Source organism: Tamandua tetradactyla, chromosome 16 (assembly GCF_023851605.1).
Source record: "Tamandua tetradactyla isolate mTamTet1 chromosome 16, mTamTet1.pri, whole genome shotgun sequence".
NCBI lineage: Eukaryota > Metazoa > Chordata > Mammalia > Pilosa > Myrmecophagidae > Tamandua > Tamandua tetradactyla.
The window spans coordinates 9,855,121-9,872,580 of record NC_135342.1 but is presented as its reverse complement, the minus strand read 5'-3'; the positions used below and the strand labels follow the sequence as shown (position 1 = coordinate 9,872,580).

Below are 17,460 nucleotides of genomic sequence, written 5' to 3'. Positions count from 1 at the left end.
CATACCAATTGTCATCTGATCTTTCACTTTAATCCCATCAACCACTGCATTTGCATATCCTCCCAATGTAACCCTCTTGTTAAGACTTCACCAACAAGTTTTGGAATCATAGAACATAAGGCTCCCATGTCAATGAATATTTTATATGTTTCTTATTATTCTGCATTTCTTTATGTACCCAGTGAGCCAAGTCCTTGGGGATTGGGTCTACTGCCATTTCTAAATTCCATTGGTAACTTTTGTCTTTAGTAAGTGACCACAACACAGGTGTAGTTTCTACCAAGGATGACCCAGAGCCAACCAGGAATCAGTTTCCTCATCTCTGACTCTCTCATACTTCCTTTTCCCAACCCACATATTTCAGTGAGTCAGGGTCATTCTAGTGAACTCCACTCAGACACCAAATGTAATATGTTCAATAACTTCAGACTATATGAAACTATAATGTAACTCTAACTACCAGGAGGTAGGCAAGATTCGATAAAGTATGGGCAATCTTCTACAAGATTGCACTTTAGAAACCAAGTTTGGGGGCCAGGCACCCACCGTTCTGACCAGGTAGCCACAAATTTGGGGACTTCCACCATCCCCCTCAGGTTCAATAATTCACTACAATGACTCACAGACCCAGGAAAGCACTACACTTATGATTATAGTTTTATCATAGCAAAAAAAAGATGTAAATCAGAAAGCAAAAGAACAGACACATAGGGGGCAAGGTCTGGGAGAGTCTGAAATGCAAGCCTCTGTCTTCTTTCCACGTGAGGTCAGAATGCATCAATGTTCTGGTTCATCAATGTGTATTATCAATCACGGAAGCTCACCTAAGCTTTATGTGTCCAGAGTTAAAATATTATGTGGTTATGATCAACAGAAGCAGTGTCCATGTGGTTGAACTCAATCCCCAACCCCTCTCCCCATCCTGGGAGGGCATGCTTATATGATGTGGCTCAGAGCCTCAATCTTGTAATCACATCATTGGTCTTTTTTGGTGAGGCCATCACCCCTCTCCCTCACTCCAAGACTACTAGTATGACTGACCCTACCTAGTCATCTCCTTGGCATAAACTGCCAGGTGTGGTCTAGGGCCAACCATGAATAACAAAAGACATTCCTATCATGGGACATCCCAAATGTTTTTAGAGATTCTCCCCAGGAACAAGGACAAAAGCCAGAACTCTTTTCAGAGGCCAAATTTGTTGCTATGCAGACAAAGTTTAACATAATCCTAAATCAACTGAAATACCTCCATCTGCCTCTTCTATCTGTGCCTACGTATCAACTGTCCATCCATTCAACAGAAATTGAGCAGCTTTGGACCTGCCCCAGAAATTCTCATCAGGGGTAGAGAAAATAATCACAATTCATGATCCCTCTTCACAAGGAATACACTGAATGACAGAATTCATCCTACTAGTGACAGTGGACCTATAATTTCTAGGATGAGAGTATAGGGAAAAGTTTAGGACTGCTATGACAAGTAATGATTCCTGGACCTAAAGGTAAGGATGCAAGGGAACCCCCACTGAGAACGAAGTCCTCCACTTTCCACATTGGGGATTCTGACCAGTATCTCTGAATGTTTTGGGCTCTGACTGTTCAAAACTATAGAAAATAATGTCGATGCCCCACCCATATCAGCTTGGCATTCACTATCTCCGTACATGCCAATTCTTACTGTGATTATCTGCAAGTTGGCAGAGCCACACTTAGCCAATGTCGGGGACAGACCAGAAGTACTGGGAAATTGATGTCCAAAGAATAGCCCTGAATGTATGTTGGTAGATAACAGCTGGTGTGGGGATAGGTAAGGAAAACCACAGTAGAACAACCTCTTCCTTCCTCTTCTCTCCTTAGAGTCTAGCCCCCACCCCTGAAGACCAATCTTATCTTTACTCAGAAGAGACAAGGAATTGGGGCGGTGGTGTGGTTTCCTGAGGATGGCCTTATTCATTATAGATTTTTCTGGTATAAAGTACGTGTAGTACACACTTTCTAAATTATGATAAAATATGCAATACTTTTTGTTTCAGCCAGGCTCAACCCCCAAAGCCAAAGAACATGCGACAGATTAGCCATGAGTTTTAATTAGGGACTTACAGACGGGAATTCTTCTTTCCAATGGTGGCGGTTGCGAAATGGAAGTCTGCACGTCTCCCAAAACCAAGGGAGGGTGAGGTGTGCCAAGAGGGCCACTTATAAAGTTCAACAGAGTCCTATGACATTTGATTTTTAGACGAGGGGAGATTTACATTCTTTGGCTTTTAATGCCTGTCCCAGTTGTATAGGCAGCTGTGTGACTTGCTCTCAAAATGGAGGAGGTGGCAGGGCTGGGCCTTGGGTCCTTACACTATTTATTGTAAATTCCACGTAGCCAATCAATTCTCACAGAATACTTCAGTTGATTGTTGCTGAACTCTTGTATCCTTAGCTAATCTGTGGTTACAACTGATGAACAAGCGCAGATCTGATATCAGTGTTGGTTGATATTTTCACTTATATTAAGGAGTAAGATTAAATTGAAACAATAAAGATATTTCTTGGAACTTTATTCCTTTGAGTAAATGACCAGGTCAAAATCTTTGGCCAGGGCGGGCCACGGTGGCTCAGCAGGCAAGAATGCTTGCCTACCATGCCAGAGGACCCAGGTTTGATTTCTGGTGCCTGCCCATGTAAAAGAAAAAAAAAAAATTGTCCAATCAGATAATAGGCTTCAAATACTGGAAGAAAATTTCTTCAATTTTATGGCTATTAATAATGTCATGACTACAGACATGAACCACCTTTAAGTTTAATCTGTATTATTAACATTTCTTTATCACTTTATTAAGCACAACCAACAAAATGATATATCATGCTATGATTGGAGATATCTGCCTATTTCCTCAGCGTAACATTCTATGACTGATTTCAAGAACAAATGTGATTTGTGTAAAAAAAAGTGTGATTTCTGATTTTCTCTATAGAAGAGATTCCTAGAAGCAGAAATTGAATAATTTTTTCAAAGAAAAGTATATATTTGTCAAACTGTAATGTATATTTACGATCTGCTGTAGCATTGTTGAATTTCTCAAACTTGAATGAGAATAACTATAACCTCATAACATTGGGAATTGGGAATTTCTCCAATTTTGTCAGTAGGCAGCTTGGATATTCCCTCCAGAAGCAAGAATAGAGGAGATCTCACCTACTGATTGGAACCTGTCAGTGACCCCTTTCATACAGCCAAAGCACTCAGCCATTTTCCACGTAAACTCTGGACAGACGATGTTTAGACAAGAATCTCACTCCCATGGACTCATCCAGGGTTTGTCTTTAGGCCAAGTGCAATTTTCCAGTTCATCTACCACTCCACCAATAAAAATGTGATATCAGAAAACAAATGAATGAGAATTACTTTCTTAGAAATCTAATATTGAATCCATTGAAAAAAGATCTACAACTAAAATGTGGCAAACTTCAGGACATTTTCTTAGCACCCAATTTTTATGATTCAGGTCACAACCATTAATTCGTGTGTTTGTGTGTTTAACACCTGTATCTCAGAATGATGAAGAATCTTTTCACTAGTCTTGGCATGAGTTTGCTCAAAAGGAGATGTATGAAAGAAAAGGGTTGTTTCTGGTCAGTAGGGGAGCACCTACTCATAGCAACAAATAAAGGTGATAAGCATTTCAACTTCTGGGTATAGAATGGCCTATTCAATGCTATATATTTTTTTATAGAATTTGTTTTTTGCTTTTGGTTGGCTTATTTTCTTCCCTCTGATTTTTGGAAAAGACAGAGGTAAGGTGGTCTTGGAGACTTTAGTTGCAAAAATCTTGCTGAGAACATTTTGACCAGTGATTAAGTTGTTTGGACAGTAGATTGGCTTGAAGTAGGTCAGCATGAAGTCCTTGGCATGGATTTAAAATGAAGAATTGGGGATTCTTAAAATCATTGTAAATTATCATCTGTTGTTTTGTGGTTGGTAAATTCTTTATAGATGATGGTCTAGAAGAATTCCATTTAATTGGCTAGCATTGCTCTAATCCCATTTTGAAGAACTTTGCTCAAGCTTGTAAAAACCATAATTGCTTTTCTTTGTTCTTGACTTTTACTTACCATAATGTATGAAGACTCACAGAGAGTTTTGGCTGCCTTAAGGAAAAGCTAATGACAACTTCACACAAATGCTTCTAGCATTTAGTAATCAAAATGAAAACTTCTGCTCTTCTAAAGACACTGTTAAATGAAAGGCAAGTCAAACTGGGAGAAAAATAATTGTAATATATATTGCCTCTCAAGGAATTGTGTCTATAATATGCAAATACTTTTTACAACCCAGTAACAGCCCAATATAAAAAAAAAATAGGAGGATTTGAACAGACACTTCAGCAAATATAAATGAATGACATAATTAATCATCAGGGAAATGCAAATCACATTACACTCACAAGATTCCATTACACACCCATGAAATAAACTAAGTATACCAAGTGTTGGCAAGGCTGTGGAGCAAAATTCAACTGTCACGCATCTGATAAAAAATATCTGTGAAAACCTACAGTAACTATCACTCTCCCCAGTTGCACAATGGAAGTAATGGTTCCCACCTTGGGGATGCATTTGCAAATTCATGCATAAATGTACATAAGGCATTAGAATGATGGCTAGCCATTGGCAGTGCTACAAAAATGCTGCTCTATTCACTGAAAATGGAATTTCATTAAATCCTAAAGATATTTTCAGAATTTTAATTCTATTACTCAAAGTGAAGTTTTAATCAAAACTTCCCTCCCACACACTATTTATCACAATATTTTTGTCCCCATTTGATGTGCATTTGCTTGAAGCTGAAGGGACCTTTTCTTTTTACTAATTGATATCTGTGAAGGAGGACCTCCTAGACATAGCTGTTGAATGAATGGGTGAATGAGGGAAAGAATGAATGAAAACTAATGGATGGGAATTAGGGACGGCAGAGGAGAAAAAACATGCAAAACAAACATTTCTTTAATAAGAGACTCGGTGGGATGGATGGGAGGGCTCTCCTGCAGTCCTAGTCTTGGGGGCTCCATTCTAGACTCCAGATGCTCCCTCAGCTTGGCCTTGAGGCTCCTGGGGCAGGGAAGCTGATGTCCACGGTGAGGGTGGTATAGAGGGGCGGCCGTTCCTTGGAGAGAAGCCTGTAGTCCAGTGAGTTTATGCCATCGTGCTGCCATGTATGGCGGATCTGGGACAGGAAGTGAGGCCTGGGGAAGGACAGGGGCACTTGTGGGATCCTGAGACTCAGGGAGGATGCAGGACTGGCCACCCCACCTCCAACCTCACTTACCTCCAGAGACTCCACTGGTGGCCACAGCCCTGCCCCTGCTCGAGCGTGCGGTAGTGGCCAAAGAGTAATGGAGCCGTGAGAGGAGCATCCCGATTAGTTTCACCCTTCCAGGGAGAGGGAACAAGGCAGTGGGACCAGTTCCTCAGTCCAGGAAGGTCCATCTCCCCCATACCAGGATGGCTGTGTCTCCCTTAGTACAGGATGCCCCATGTCCCTCTCGGACCAAAAAGGCCTGTTTATCCCCTCAGAACAGGGCAGCACATGACTCCCCCACACTAGGGCAGGACCTACAGCCCCTCGTGCTAGGCTCCCAGGGCCCCCCCACCTGGCAGCAATGTCACTGTCCTCACCATCCTGGTCCCAGTAGGTACTGGGGAAGGCATTTATCCTCAGATAGTGAATGGGGCGCAGGGCAAACACCCCTCCAAGGTAGCCTTTGTAGGGCAATCTAGGGAGGCCAAGAGAGGTGGAAGGAGAAGGAATAGCAGGCAACAGAGGTCCTGGCCCTTTCCTGGCCAAGATCTCCAAGGTCCACTTCTAGATTTGCCCTTCTCCACTCACCCCTGTGAGAGCCCCTCCCCTGACCCAGGCTCTTGCCTGGTCCCTGACTAGTCCTTCCTCTGACCACTGAGCTGACCACTCACCCGACTGTTTTTTTTTTCTTTTGGAATATTTTTATTAAATAAAAATAAACAATACACTTAGAACCATCAAAAATGGATATCTTAAAAGTAAAAGATAAAAAATAATTTAAAAAATGGGTATCTTAGTTACCTTATCCATAGGTACATTTAAATTAAGTATCCAAATAATCATTCTAAAACCTGTGTTTATACAGTAACCTTCATAAACCAATTTAAAATTAAGGGAACAAGAAAAAACCCCACAAATTCAGAACCTCACCCCACTGTTATGGATTCAACTATGTCCCCCCAAAAGATATGGTCAAGTCCTAATCTCTGGTCCTGTGCATACGAACACATTTGTAAACAGGATACTTGAGGATGCTATTAGTTAAGATGAAGCCAAATTGGATTAGGGTTGGCCCTCATCTTATCTGACTGCTGTATAAGAGGAAATTTGGATGCAGTAAAGACAGAGTGAGAAGGCCATGTGACGGAGGCAGAGATTGAGTTATGCCACCACAAACCGGGTAGCATCATGGTTTGCCAGCTGCCATCAGAAGCCAGGGGAGAGGAGTGGAATGGATTTTCTCCTTTAAGAAGAAGCATGACCCTGCTGACATCTTGATTTCAGACTTCTAACCCCCAGAACTGTGAGATTATACATTTCTGTTATTTAAGACAACTCATCTGTGGTATTTTGTTACAGCAGCACTGGCAAATGAAGACACCTGACCTTTGGTACATCTTGTCCCCTGAATAATCTGACAACCCTTCATGTGACCCCATTGAAAGCCCCTTTTCCCCTACTCTTGACCTCCTAGTTAGCCCCTCCTCTCATATATTCCCTTTCTTTTGATCTCTGATCTCATGTGACCTCTGTCATAGCCCCCTCTGCCCACCACTTTACTAAGCACATCCTCTGGCTCCTCAACCTCCAATTGGCACCCTCACCTAAGAAGAAAGCTCTTCACATTTCCCAGGTCCTACTGTCTTGTCCCTGCCTCAGCCTCAGTGATCCAGGCTGGGGCTCTTGATCCCACCAAATACAGATGGGTGGGGTGAGGTCCAGGGAAGGGCAGGGCTTGGTCAACCATCTCCCACAGGTGGTCCCCTCTCACTGCCTACTTGTAGTTGAACTTGTCAATGGCCACAGACACATGCGCAGGGAAGGTGTCACAGATGTAGAGGTTGCGATCATCCTCTGGGAGCAGGTCCACATCATGGAAGAAGATGCAGTCCCAGTACTCCTCCTTCATGGCCTCCCAGAACCCCACGTTGCGCAGTCTGCCCCGGTTGAAGGCAGTGTTTTTCACCTGGGGCGGACAGAGACATTCAGCATTGTTCTCACCACTGAGCAGTGGTGTCCTCCAACCTGCTAGGCCGGTTCCCCTCACTTTTTCAAGTGCCATTATTCCCACCCAGAACTCCTTCTCATTCCCTCTATGGGGCTGGCAAACTCATACTAGTCTAGGAAGATGTAGTTCATAGGTTACCTCCCTCGGGAATCCCACTCTTGGATCCCACTCTCATCCTAGTCAGTAGCTCCCTCCTCTGGGCTTTTCCTCCTCAGGTTCTCAAGGATCATCACCTTCAAGTTCTCAAGGACCATTACCTTCAAGGGGCTGCATGAGGGAGCAGAAATTAGAGGTCATCAGGGATTGCCTGTCTCTCTCTGTCTCTGCTCCTACAGATCGGAAACTGGCTCTGATGTCTAGAGACCAGCATCGAGTTTGGTTCTCTCCTCTTCCTTCATCATCAATATATTCTTCATCATCATCACCATCATGACCATCAGCATCATCACCACCATCACCATATTCATCTTCAACACTAGCAACATCATTGCCTCACCTCCATCATGGCTATTACCAATATTACCACTATCATCCAAACCGTCATCACCATCAATATCTCCAACGCCAAAATCGTCATCACCATCACAAATATAATCATCACCACCATCACGATCACTATCAATGTCTTCATCATGTTCACCACCAAAATTATCATCATCACCATAACTGTCAACATCATTATCATCTTCACTATCACTCATTGAGTGCCTACTATGTGTCAGGCACTAGCCCTACTGCTTAACATTAACTCAATGAATCTTTTTCACAAGCCATGACAGAAGTGCTATTATCATTCCTGTCTCATGAATGACAATACTATGGCATAGAGGATACATCCTCCAAGGTTATATGTAAGTTATACTACGTAACAGTGTGTTGAATGAATGAATGGATAGAGAGATGAATAAATGGTCCCACATCCAGATGACACAGCTATAAAAGGCTGGGATTCAAACTGACTGCTAACTGACCCCAACCCCAATACTTTAATTTACTCTTTGACTTTACTGCAAACCTGGCCAGCCCTGGTCTGAGAGAGCCCTAGACTCAGCTGGGACTGTGGTCTCTGTAGCCATTCCAGCTGATCCCAGACTTGGCCAGTCTAGACCAAACCTCTGACCACAGGTTGAATTCTTTCAATTCAAGTGCTTAACTCAAATTCTGCTTCCCAGATACTCCCTGATCCAAACATTCTCACCTCAGAGAGTCATGGACTTCAATTCTCCAGGGCCCTGCTCAGCCCTGTTTCTGCCCTTCTCCATGCCTGCCGTACCTGGTTAACCACATAGATGTCATAGTGCAGCTGCTGGCGCTGCAGGAAGGGATGCAAGTGGAAGAGGAAGTGCTGCAGGTGCTGGGCTTGCCCATAGTGGGGCACTACTATTGCTGTGTGATGTTGTGTCCAGCAGTCAGGTGGCCAGTATTCGCCCCCCAGCTTCACCAGTGGGTTCTTCTTTATCACCTTCTCCATTGTCAGGTTGTCTGGCATCATCACCTTCAAGGGGCCATCTAGGAGAGGCAGAAGCCAGGAAAGGTCAGGGGCCTGATCTAGCAACCTCACACCTGGTTGAATAGTGTCCCTTCCAAAATTTGTTTCTAGTTGAAACCTCAGAATGTACCCTTATTTGGAAATAGGGTCTTTGTTGAAATGAGATCATACTAGATTAGGGTAGGCTCTAAGTACAATGAGTGGCATCCTTAAATGAAGGCCATGTGAAGATGGAGGCAGAGACTGGAGTGATGGGTCTATAAGCCATGGAATGTCAAGGATTAATGGCAAACTCTAAAAGTTAGGAGAGAGACATGGGGTGGTTTCTTCCTCAGAACCTCTAGAACCAACCCTACTGACACCTTGATTTTGGACTTCTGGACTCCTGTTTGTGATATTTTGCTATGGAAGCCTCAGGAAATGAATGCACCAGTACACAGGGCTAGTATGGACTGAAGTATGTCCTTCTTTCCTAGTTTTTTCCTCCACCTCCCTTTAACTCCTCTCTAACCCCAACTCCTACTCACCTACCTCTAATTACAAATGATCCCTAGAGCCTGGTACTGGCCCCCATGTTTCCTAATTTCTCTCTTTCAATAAGCTCATCACCTCTTCTAGCTTTTCTTTTCATGGACCCCAATCATCCTAGATCTACCTCCTGAACTCTAGCCTTGTGCCTCCCAGGCCTCACACCCTCAGTACATCTCAGACTATCTTCCTCTTTGGTTCCCCTTTTGTTGAGGGTCCCAACATCCACTCACGTATTTCCAGCCTTGCCTCTTTTCTTTCTGCAGAAGGCAGTATTTTTTCCAAAGATGGCCATAACAGCATCTTTTATTCAAGATGCTCTTCTTACAATATGACTTTGACATGCCTATTGAAAGGTGGATTTATGTCCCCATGCCTTAAAATTTAGTGGGCTTTTATGACTATTTCAATGAGTGCAGTTTGACAGAAGTGACATTAAAAGGGCTTCTGAGGTTATATAAGCCACATCGCTTCCACCCTATTTACTTGTACACTTGCTCCTGAAGCCTTCAGGTAAGCAGCCTAACTGCTCTGGGCCACCATGCTGTGAGGAAACTCAAACCAGTCCTGACAGAGACACTACGTGGAAAGGCAGTGAAAAGTACATGAAGAGAGAGATGCTAGCCAGCTTTCAGTAGCTTCAGACTCCTTGTATTTCAGCTCCAGCTGTCTCATTGCAGCTGTATGAAAAACTTGGACCACTACCCATGCCCCCCCAACTTGTACCCTTCTCAAAATTCTTGACCCACACCAATTTCGAGAATGAATGTTTTAAGCCAGTAAGTATTGGGGAAATTCATTATAAAGTAGCAATGGATAACCAGCGCACTCCCCATCACCCTCAGTCACCAGATCCCCATCCTTCTGCCTCCAGATTCCACCCTGCTCAGGAAGCCTTGACCAGCTCCCAGAGTCTGAGGCAGGGGGACTGCCCCAGGCTTACGGAGGTAAGGTGAGACGATGGGGCAGTTCAGCAGATCCTCCTCACCAATGTTCACAGGGTGGATCTGGCTGAGGTTGGTGTAGACATCCTGGTAGGGGACTCCTGGAGAGGAGATCTGGACCAAAAAGGGCAGCTCTTCTCCCACCTTTGGCCTGTCTTGTATTAGGAAGTGCAAGAAGGAGGTGAAGCCATGGTGGCAGTGGTTTTGGAAGAGTAACGCCCCCATGAGCAGCAGTTGCACCCCCAGAAATAATAACAGGAGTTCCCTCTGCTGCGCCATTCTGGGACAGGAAACAGAGGATCATTCTTTCCATTCTGCAATGCCTTCACTTTTGCCCACAGCCCCATATGGCTCAGCTCCAGTCTTCTGCATCCACCCTTCCAATTGGTTTTGTAGACTCCACAGGATGGAGAACAAGATGAGAGACTGTCCTGAGGCCACTCAATGCCACACCACATGTGTGAAGAAGCTGCCATGTACATGCCTCTAGCCTCATCTCTTCCAGCCTGGCCCCCTCCAAAACCTCTGCTCACACCCTCCCTAAGCCTCAATGTTCTTGTCTGCAAAGTGGGACTAATAGCGGGGTTGTTGTGCTAAGACATGCAATGTGCACAGCTCAGGGCGTGACACAATCTAAGTATTGTTTCAGGACCAGGCTAGGTTCTCCCTGTAAAACTGGGCTAGGACATTCCCCTACCCCAAGATCCACATAGCCTCTGTGTGCTTCCACAGCCCCTGTATCTCCCTCTGCCATGATCTGATCAGCCTGGATTGTGAGTATCACAGCAAGCTCCTCCATCAGACTAGATGCTCACCACAGACAGGGCCCAAGATCGATTTATATCTGAGTCTTCAGAACTTGCCAAGTCTGGTAAACAGGAGGTCCCAAGGTATGGATGATGAATAAGTGAATGAGTAACTGAATGAATGAGTAGGTGGTGGACAGACTCTCTTCTCCACCTGATAAACTCCTACGCATCTTTTGAGGACCATTGCAAGTGCTCCCCATCCAGGGAATTTTCTTTAAGTCCTTTAGTCTTCACTGGCACTCTGAGTTCTCCTGGTATCTGGTATCTCTGCTGACACAGCTCTGGTGACCAGAGCTGGAATGATGTGTCCAGTCTCTCTTCCCCACCAGACTGGGAGCCCCTTGAGGGTAGGGCCTGGATCTGACTCATCACTGAGTCATTCCCACAGTCACGAACAAAATCAACAAGAATCCTTGTACCCACGAAGTCTATATTCTGATGGGGAAGACAGACAAGTAAACAAGAGAATTTCAGAAAGCAATAAAATCCTATGAATAAAATGGGCAGTGGAGTAAAGGTGGGAGACTGCTTCTGCTAGGCTGCTTGGGGAAATGGCATTTAAACTGAGACCTGGAGGACTAGGAGTCAGCTGTGGAAAGAGTAGAGTGGAGAAGCATTTTGAGCTGAGGGAACAGTGAGTGTAAAGGCTGAAGTGGGAAGGGGGCAAAATAGCAGAAAGGGTGGGAATAAACGAGGACAGAGTGGCAACCAGGACCGGATCGTGAAGGACCTTCTGGGTAATGGTGGGGAAATTGGGGAGTGATGTGACCGGGCTTACACATTTAGAAGGTTGTTGTGGGGCAGCGGTTCTCAACCATGGGGAACACTGGGCAATGTCTGGAGATGGTTTTGGTTGTTATGACTGGGAATGAGTTGGAGGAGGGGATGCTACTGTCAGCTAGTGGGTAAAATCCAGGGACGCTGCTAAACATCCTACAGGGTGCGGCACAGCTCTCACAACAAAGAATGTCTGGCCCCAAGCGTCATCCAGAAACGCCTCTTTCCAAAGAAAAAATAGAATGTAAGAAACATGCGTTTCTTCTTAAGAATGACATTCTTTTTTTCTTTTTCCTCAGGAAAACATCTTTCTGGCTGGTTAGGCTAAAAAAACACATGATGCAAATCAGATTATGCTTTTGCGTTGGCAGCTGACCTTTCTCAGTCCCTAAACATCCTGACATCCAAGAAGTTAAGTGTACAGCAGCCAGAAGTAAAAACCTAAAATTGTGGAATTGTAACCCATACCAAACTCTGAAATCTGCTCTACAGTTTATGTTGCGCTATGCATTGAAATGTATTGCTTTTTAATGTTTTCACAAAAAAGGGAAAAAAAAAGAAGTTAAGTGTCTTCTGGTATACAGAATTGGTTTTACTAATGAAGCAGAGGTTTTCAAGGTGGGATAGGTGCACAAGTACCTGAAGACTCTCAGGTAGGTTCCTGGATTTATATTTATACATTTCAGTTAATGGTGAACCTTGGCTCATGGTAGCATGTTCTATATTTAGAACAAAGGAGTATGGGCTAGAATACCTAATTAAAAAAAATTAACTGGAATGTTTTCTGGGACAATCAAATTTTTCAAGTTACACTGGATAAAATATCCAAGTAAAAATGTAAATGATTCGTTAGAATTGCTGTAGGCAATTAAAGCTGATTTAATGGAGCCATGTTATGAAATATGTACTCCATCAATAATGAATCCTCTTCTCAGGTCACCTTATAAAATAGAGGTGTTCTATTTCCTAGTAATGACAACCAAACTTTACGTAAGTTTCAGATTTAACTTAAGCTGGAGATGAGGGAGACAGTGCAAAGCTTTTCGAACACTGTTTTGGGGTTTCACAAGCAATAATATTTTAAGATGACAATAATATATGCCTACACTTCCCTTCCCCCAACATCTACACCCATTGTGTCTTAGCTATTTTCAAGATTTGTGAAAGTTTATTTGATATCATTACCTAAATTATAAACAGAGGTTAGTGGGAAAATTCATAGACTGGATCAGAAGTAAACTTATTAAGCTTCTGCTTAAGGTCCCTTGTCCTGGAGGAGGGGGGTGGGGGTGGGCAGGGCAACTTTGCTATTTGCTGACATTTGTTTATGGACAAGAGTGCAGCCCAATAGAAAGACAATGCATGCCATACATGTAACTGTAAATTTTTAAAGAGGTAAAAGTAAACAAGCATAACTCATTTTTAAAACTGTGGTAACATATATATAGAATTTGCCATTTTTACAGGTATATATTTACATTTATAATTGTAACAGTAATTACATTTACAATATCTATTATCAACAAGGTACAATTATTTTAGTATTTCATTTAGCCCAACATTTAAAAAATATTAAAATTTCAACACAAATTCAATGATATATATATATATATCATATTAAGTCTTTGAATCTGATGTGCATTTTAGACTTGCAGCACATTTCGGCTCAGACAAACCAGAGTTCTAATGCTCAACAGCCACATGTGACCAGTGACTGCCACAGTAGAAAGCCGCGTCTAGAACATTCCATGTGTGCCTGGAAAAAAGTGTACTGTCTAGTCCTAGTCAGTGGGTGTAGGCTTCCATTTATGGCCGCTGTAGTTCAAGCTTGTTAGTAGTATTAAAATTTTCCATAGTTTTACAATGCTTTGTCTGCTTAATTAATTGTTGTTAAAATGTCACAGTCCTTGTAAATATGCCAATTTCTTGTCATCCTACTGATTTTAGCTTTATTTATTTGGAGGCTATGTTGTGAGAAGTATCCAAGTTTAGGATTGTTTTATCATCCTTAGGTTAATGTAACTAAACTTAGATTTCTTTGTGTTATTTTCTTTTTACTTTCAAACTTTCTACGCCCTTATGTGTCAGATAGAAGTCTCTTGTAAACCACACATAACACCTTTTTCCTGTTGATAAAAACAATTTGGCTTGTTCCAATTCTTTCCACACCAGATCTTATAAACTTATTTCTAACAATTTCACCCAATCTAAATAATGCTGAACTGTTAGGTTTTATTGACTTATTCCACAAAGGGAATTCCGTCATGAAGCAAACACCTACCCAGCGCTGGCCCATTTCATCCTTGAAGCCACCCTTTGATTTCATCAAGAAGACAGGGAGAAACTACTTACCTAGTCACTCAGGTCTAAGACAAGAACCTGACTTTAAGTCCAGCCCTGTGAGTTTGACAAGGAAGTTATTTCCACTGCCTGGATCACACTGTCTTGGGGGATGAAAACAGTGGTTAGGGAAGGATTCGCCAAAGAAAAGGCTGTGTAGGTCCCGAGGATAAGTAGGCATTTAGTTTCCATGCAAAAAAAGGGGAAGGGCATGCTGGGCAAAAATAAGCACTCAAGTTTTATCTCTTCTCATTCTCTAATCCAGGGTTTTCCAGTCTCCCCATTTCTGACATTTGGGGCCAAATCATTCTTTGTCAGTGGGGACTGGCCTGTGTGTTTTAAAAGGTTTGGTAATACTTCTGGCCTCTATCTACTGGAAGCTAGTACCCATACTATCTCCAAAAGCTGACAACCAAATCTGTCTTCAGACATTGCCAAATGTCTCCAGGGGGGTAGTGGTGATGGCAAAATCACCCTGGATTGAGAACCACTGCTCTAACCTTATAAGGGCTGTAATATTACCTTTACTTACAGGTGAGGAAATGAGGTCTAGATAGGAGAAGTGATCAATCCACAGTTACAAAACTGGGATATGGGAGCCCCAGAGTCTGAGCCAGGAAGTGGGCAGAGTCTTTCTATCACCATCACAGGAAAATCATGGCAGTACTTTCTGCACCTGAGATTTGTATTCATTGGGGTAGAGGTTAACAGTAAGAGACAGAAAAGGAGAAGCAAACTAGGAACACATAAGAAGAGGAGTTGAACACCTTGACTGCTCTGTACCAGGGCTTCTGCCCGGTTATGCTGGGGATGTGAATTAGAATTCAACCCAATCTCTCTCTCAAAGAGCTCCCAACGTGTAGGAAAGACACTCGGACCTAGAGTGTGCAGCCCAAGGGGACAGGACCTCAGACAAAAAGGTACCAGGGTCTGTGGGAGTTCAGAAGAGGCCTGTTAGCCCTCTACAGAAAGGTCTAGGAGGCTTCCTGGAGGAACATGTCCAAGAAATTATGTGGATGAAAAACTGAAATCAACAGAAGAGGGTGTGGGAAACTTCCAGGGAGAGGGGGACTGATTCTGCAATCACTTCGCAGAAAAACATTTTTTGCTGGCAAATTTGGGTACCCGCCAGCCAGCAGTTCAATGGTGGCAGACGAGGGTGAAAAGTTGGCAGGGCTCAGGTCCCAAACGCCAGGTGGAGGGACTTGATCTTTACCCTATAACTGATGAGAAGCTTGACAATCACATGCTCTCTCCAGACAGTCCTGATAGCAACCCAGAATATTAAGTTAATGTCTCAACAAATGAAACATAAAATGCTTGCAAAGTACCCATGAGAAACCTCTGCCCAAACAGTGCTGGCTTCCTGTTGAATGTGGTCACCAAGGACTAGAAGGGTCTGCCCTGATTACTTGCCTTGCGCCACAACCTGACTTCAATATTGCAATCATTGCTCCAAGGTAGGTGGCATTAAATAACCAGAGCACACCTTAGAGCACTTTCTGTGGGCCAACCACTAGTCTTCATGCTTTACATATATTAACTCACTACCCTCGACAACTGCTGTTATCACTCCCATTTAACAGATGAGGACACTGAGGTACTGAGTTTAAGCCACTTACTCAAGGTCACCTAACTAAGCAAGTGGAACAGGGAATCATCCACACAAGTCGGCTTCAGCATATTCTTTACTGATGCCAAGTTGAGGTAAGCCTTCTTTTTACCTAATTTTCCACCAAAAAATATGCAAGTGATGTTCAGATCTGCTTATAGTATTTATTTCAAGAAATTTCCAAAGCAGAGAACTAAAGCCAACAAAAACTGACTATTATATACAATAGTTTCGGGGTGAAAAACCAAAGAACAACAGAATTATCACTTAGGCCAGGGTTTTTCAACTGCAGGACTACTGCTATTTTGGGCTGGATATAACGCTCTACCGTAGGGGGTGGGGACCACCCCATGAATTGGATGTTTAGCGTCATCTCTGGCCTATACTTATCAGATGCCAGAATCAACCCTCCCCCACATTGTGACAGTCAAAAACGTCTGCAGGCATTATCGAATGTTCCCTGGAGGGCAAAATTCCATCCTACCTCTGTTTTGAGAACCACTGACCTAGATTCTCTATAAATTGCCTGAGCTCCTGAAACTCTCATCTAAATGAAATGAAATTATACATTTACTGAACACTAATTTTAGCCAAACACTGTTCCAAACACTTTCCAAGTTATAGAGGCAGGTACTGCTATTATCCCCTATTTACAGCTGAGAAAAACTGAGAAGGCGTACAAAGTGCAAAGCAGTGTCTGGCACAAGCTAACTGCTCATAACTGCTGTTATCTCCATCCCCATGTCCTGGCTGGCTCTGCTTGTACCTTCTGGGATCCTGGAGCCCCTGACAACTCCACATTAAACTTTATCACCCCTATCTCCAAGCGCAGGCCGACACACCTGTGTTCCAGATGTTAGGGCCCGGCACACAAGAAGCCTCAGGAAGTTAAGAAATGAATATGCCCCAAGTGTTTCAGAGTTCAACCTCACCATAGACTCACATACTCAAGGTGTTTCCCCCATCACCTTCACTCTCTCAGTCTTTCCTTATCAAAGGTCTCACAAGGACAGAAACAAGAGGATCTCAAAATATGTAAGATAGGAAGCAGGTTAAGGGCTTGAGCTGTAAGGTGTGGGGATCCGCCTGGCTCTCGGGAGAGAGATCCATTCCTTGATTTTGAGGCTTGTGCCTGTGGAACCCTGTTTCTCGGGTCTCACCTGCGCTCCATCCTGAGCTCTGTCTTCCTGTGCATCAGGCAGGGAGCGTACACGCCTGAGTAGTAACTGCCCACCGCGGTCAAAAGAGCCTGGTGCCTTTACACGAGCTCCGCGCTTGCGCAGAAACCCCGGGCCGCAAGGCCCCCGTCGTGGGCACGCACAAAACGCCCACTCCTGCAAGGGGCGCGAGCAGCGCACCCCGCATCCCCTCACGTCAAGGGTCCAACCTTGGACTCGGTCCAACATCCGTACCGTCTCTCCCTTCCACAACGCCAATCCAACCACCCACCCTCCGCAGGTTTCTCTCCTGCACCACAAAAACCTATCACACTCCCCAAAAGGAGAAGGGCTGACCAAAACCGTTTCCTCTTTAGAATAAGCCGCGCGGAAGTGCACGTGCTCGCGCACAGGCGCAGGAGTGACAAGACGCGCCGACCTAGAGAACTCTGGGGGCAACAGGCGGGGCGCGCGACGTCGCCGCAGGGATCGCCGGGAACTACAGG

The 17,460-nt window shown here is 43.9% G+C and overlaps 1 protein-coding gene across 8 annotated transcripts; it reads right to left on the bottom strand.

Annotated features, from left to right (window-relative positions):
* Positions 1-4,265: 4,265 nt before the first annotated feature.
* On the bottom strand, positions 4,266-17,387 carry LOC143658713 (beta-1,4-galactosyltransferase 3-like). 8 transcript variants are annotated; one of them, XM_077130902.1, is made up of 8 exons: positions 16,958-17,383; positions 14,198-14,289; positions 10,259-10,539; positions 8,572-8,807; positions 7,069-7,256; positions 5,668-5,765; positions 5,318-5,352; positions 4,269-5,234 (listed from the first exon to the last, which is right to left on the bottom strand). In XM_077130902.1, the coding sequence occupies exons 3-8, from the start codon at positions 10,536-10,538 to the stop codon at positions 4,938-4,940; spliced, it is 1,134 nt and encodes a 377-aa protein (XP_076987017.1). In that variant the 5' UTR covers position 10,539; positions 14,198-14,289; positions 16,958-17,383; the 3' UTR covers positions 4,269-4,937. The 8 variants fall into 8 exon arrangements, with proteins under 8 accessions (XP_076987018.1, XP_076987015.1, XP_076987017.1 ...); XM_077130901.1 differs by having other exon boundaries at positions 4,270-5,234; positions 14,198-14,285; XM_077130903.1 differs by lacking the exon at positions 14,198-14,289 and having other exon boundaries at positions 4,266-5,234; positions 10,304-10,539; positions 16,958-17,387.
* Positions 17,388-17,460: the final 73 nt, after the last annotated feature.

Excerpts from the sequence above, each read along its gene's own strand:
- LOC143658713 (XM_077130900.1), bottom strand. The coding sequence starts at position 16,992 with ATGCACAGGAAGACAGAGCTCAGGATGGAGCGCAG. Across the intron at positions 10,540-16,957 it reads GAGCTCAGGATGGAGCGCAG|AATGGCGCAGCAGAGGGAAC; the intron begins GTGAGACCCGAG and ends TTCCTGTCCCAG. Across the intron at positions 5,235-5,317 it reads CACCAGTGGAGTCTCTGGAG|GCCTCACTTCCTGTCCCAGA; the intron begins GTAAGTGAGGTT and ends GTCCTTCCCCAG.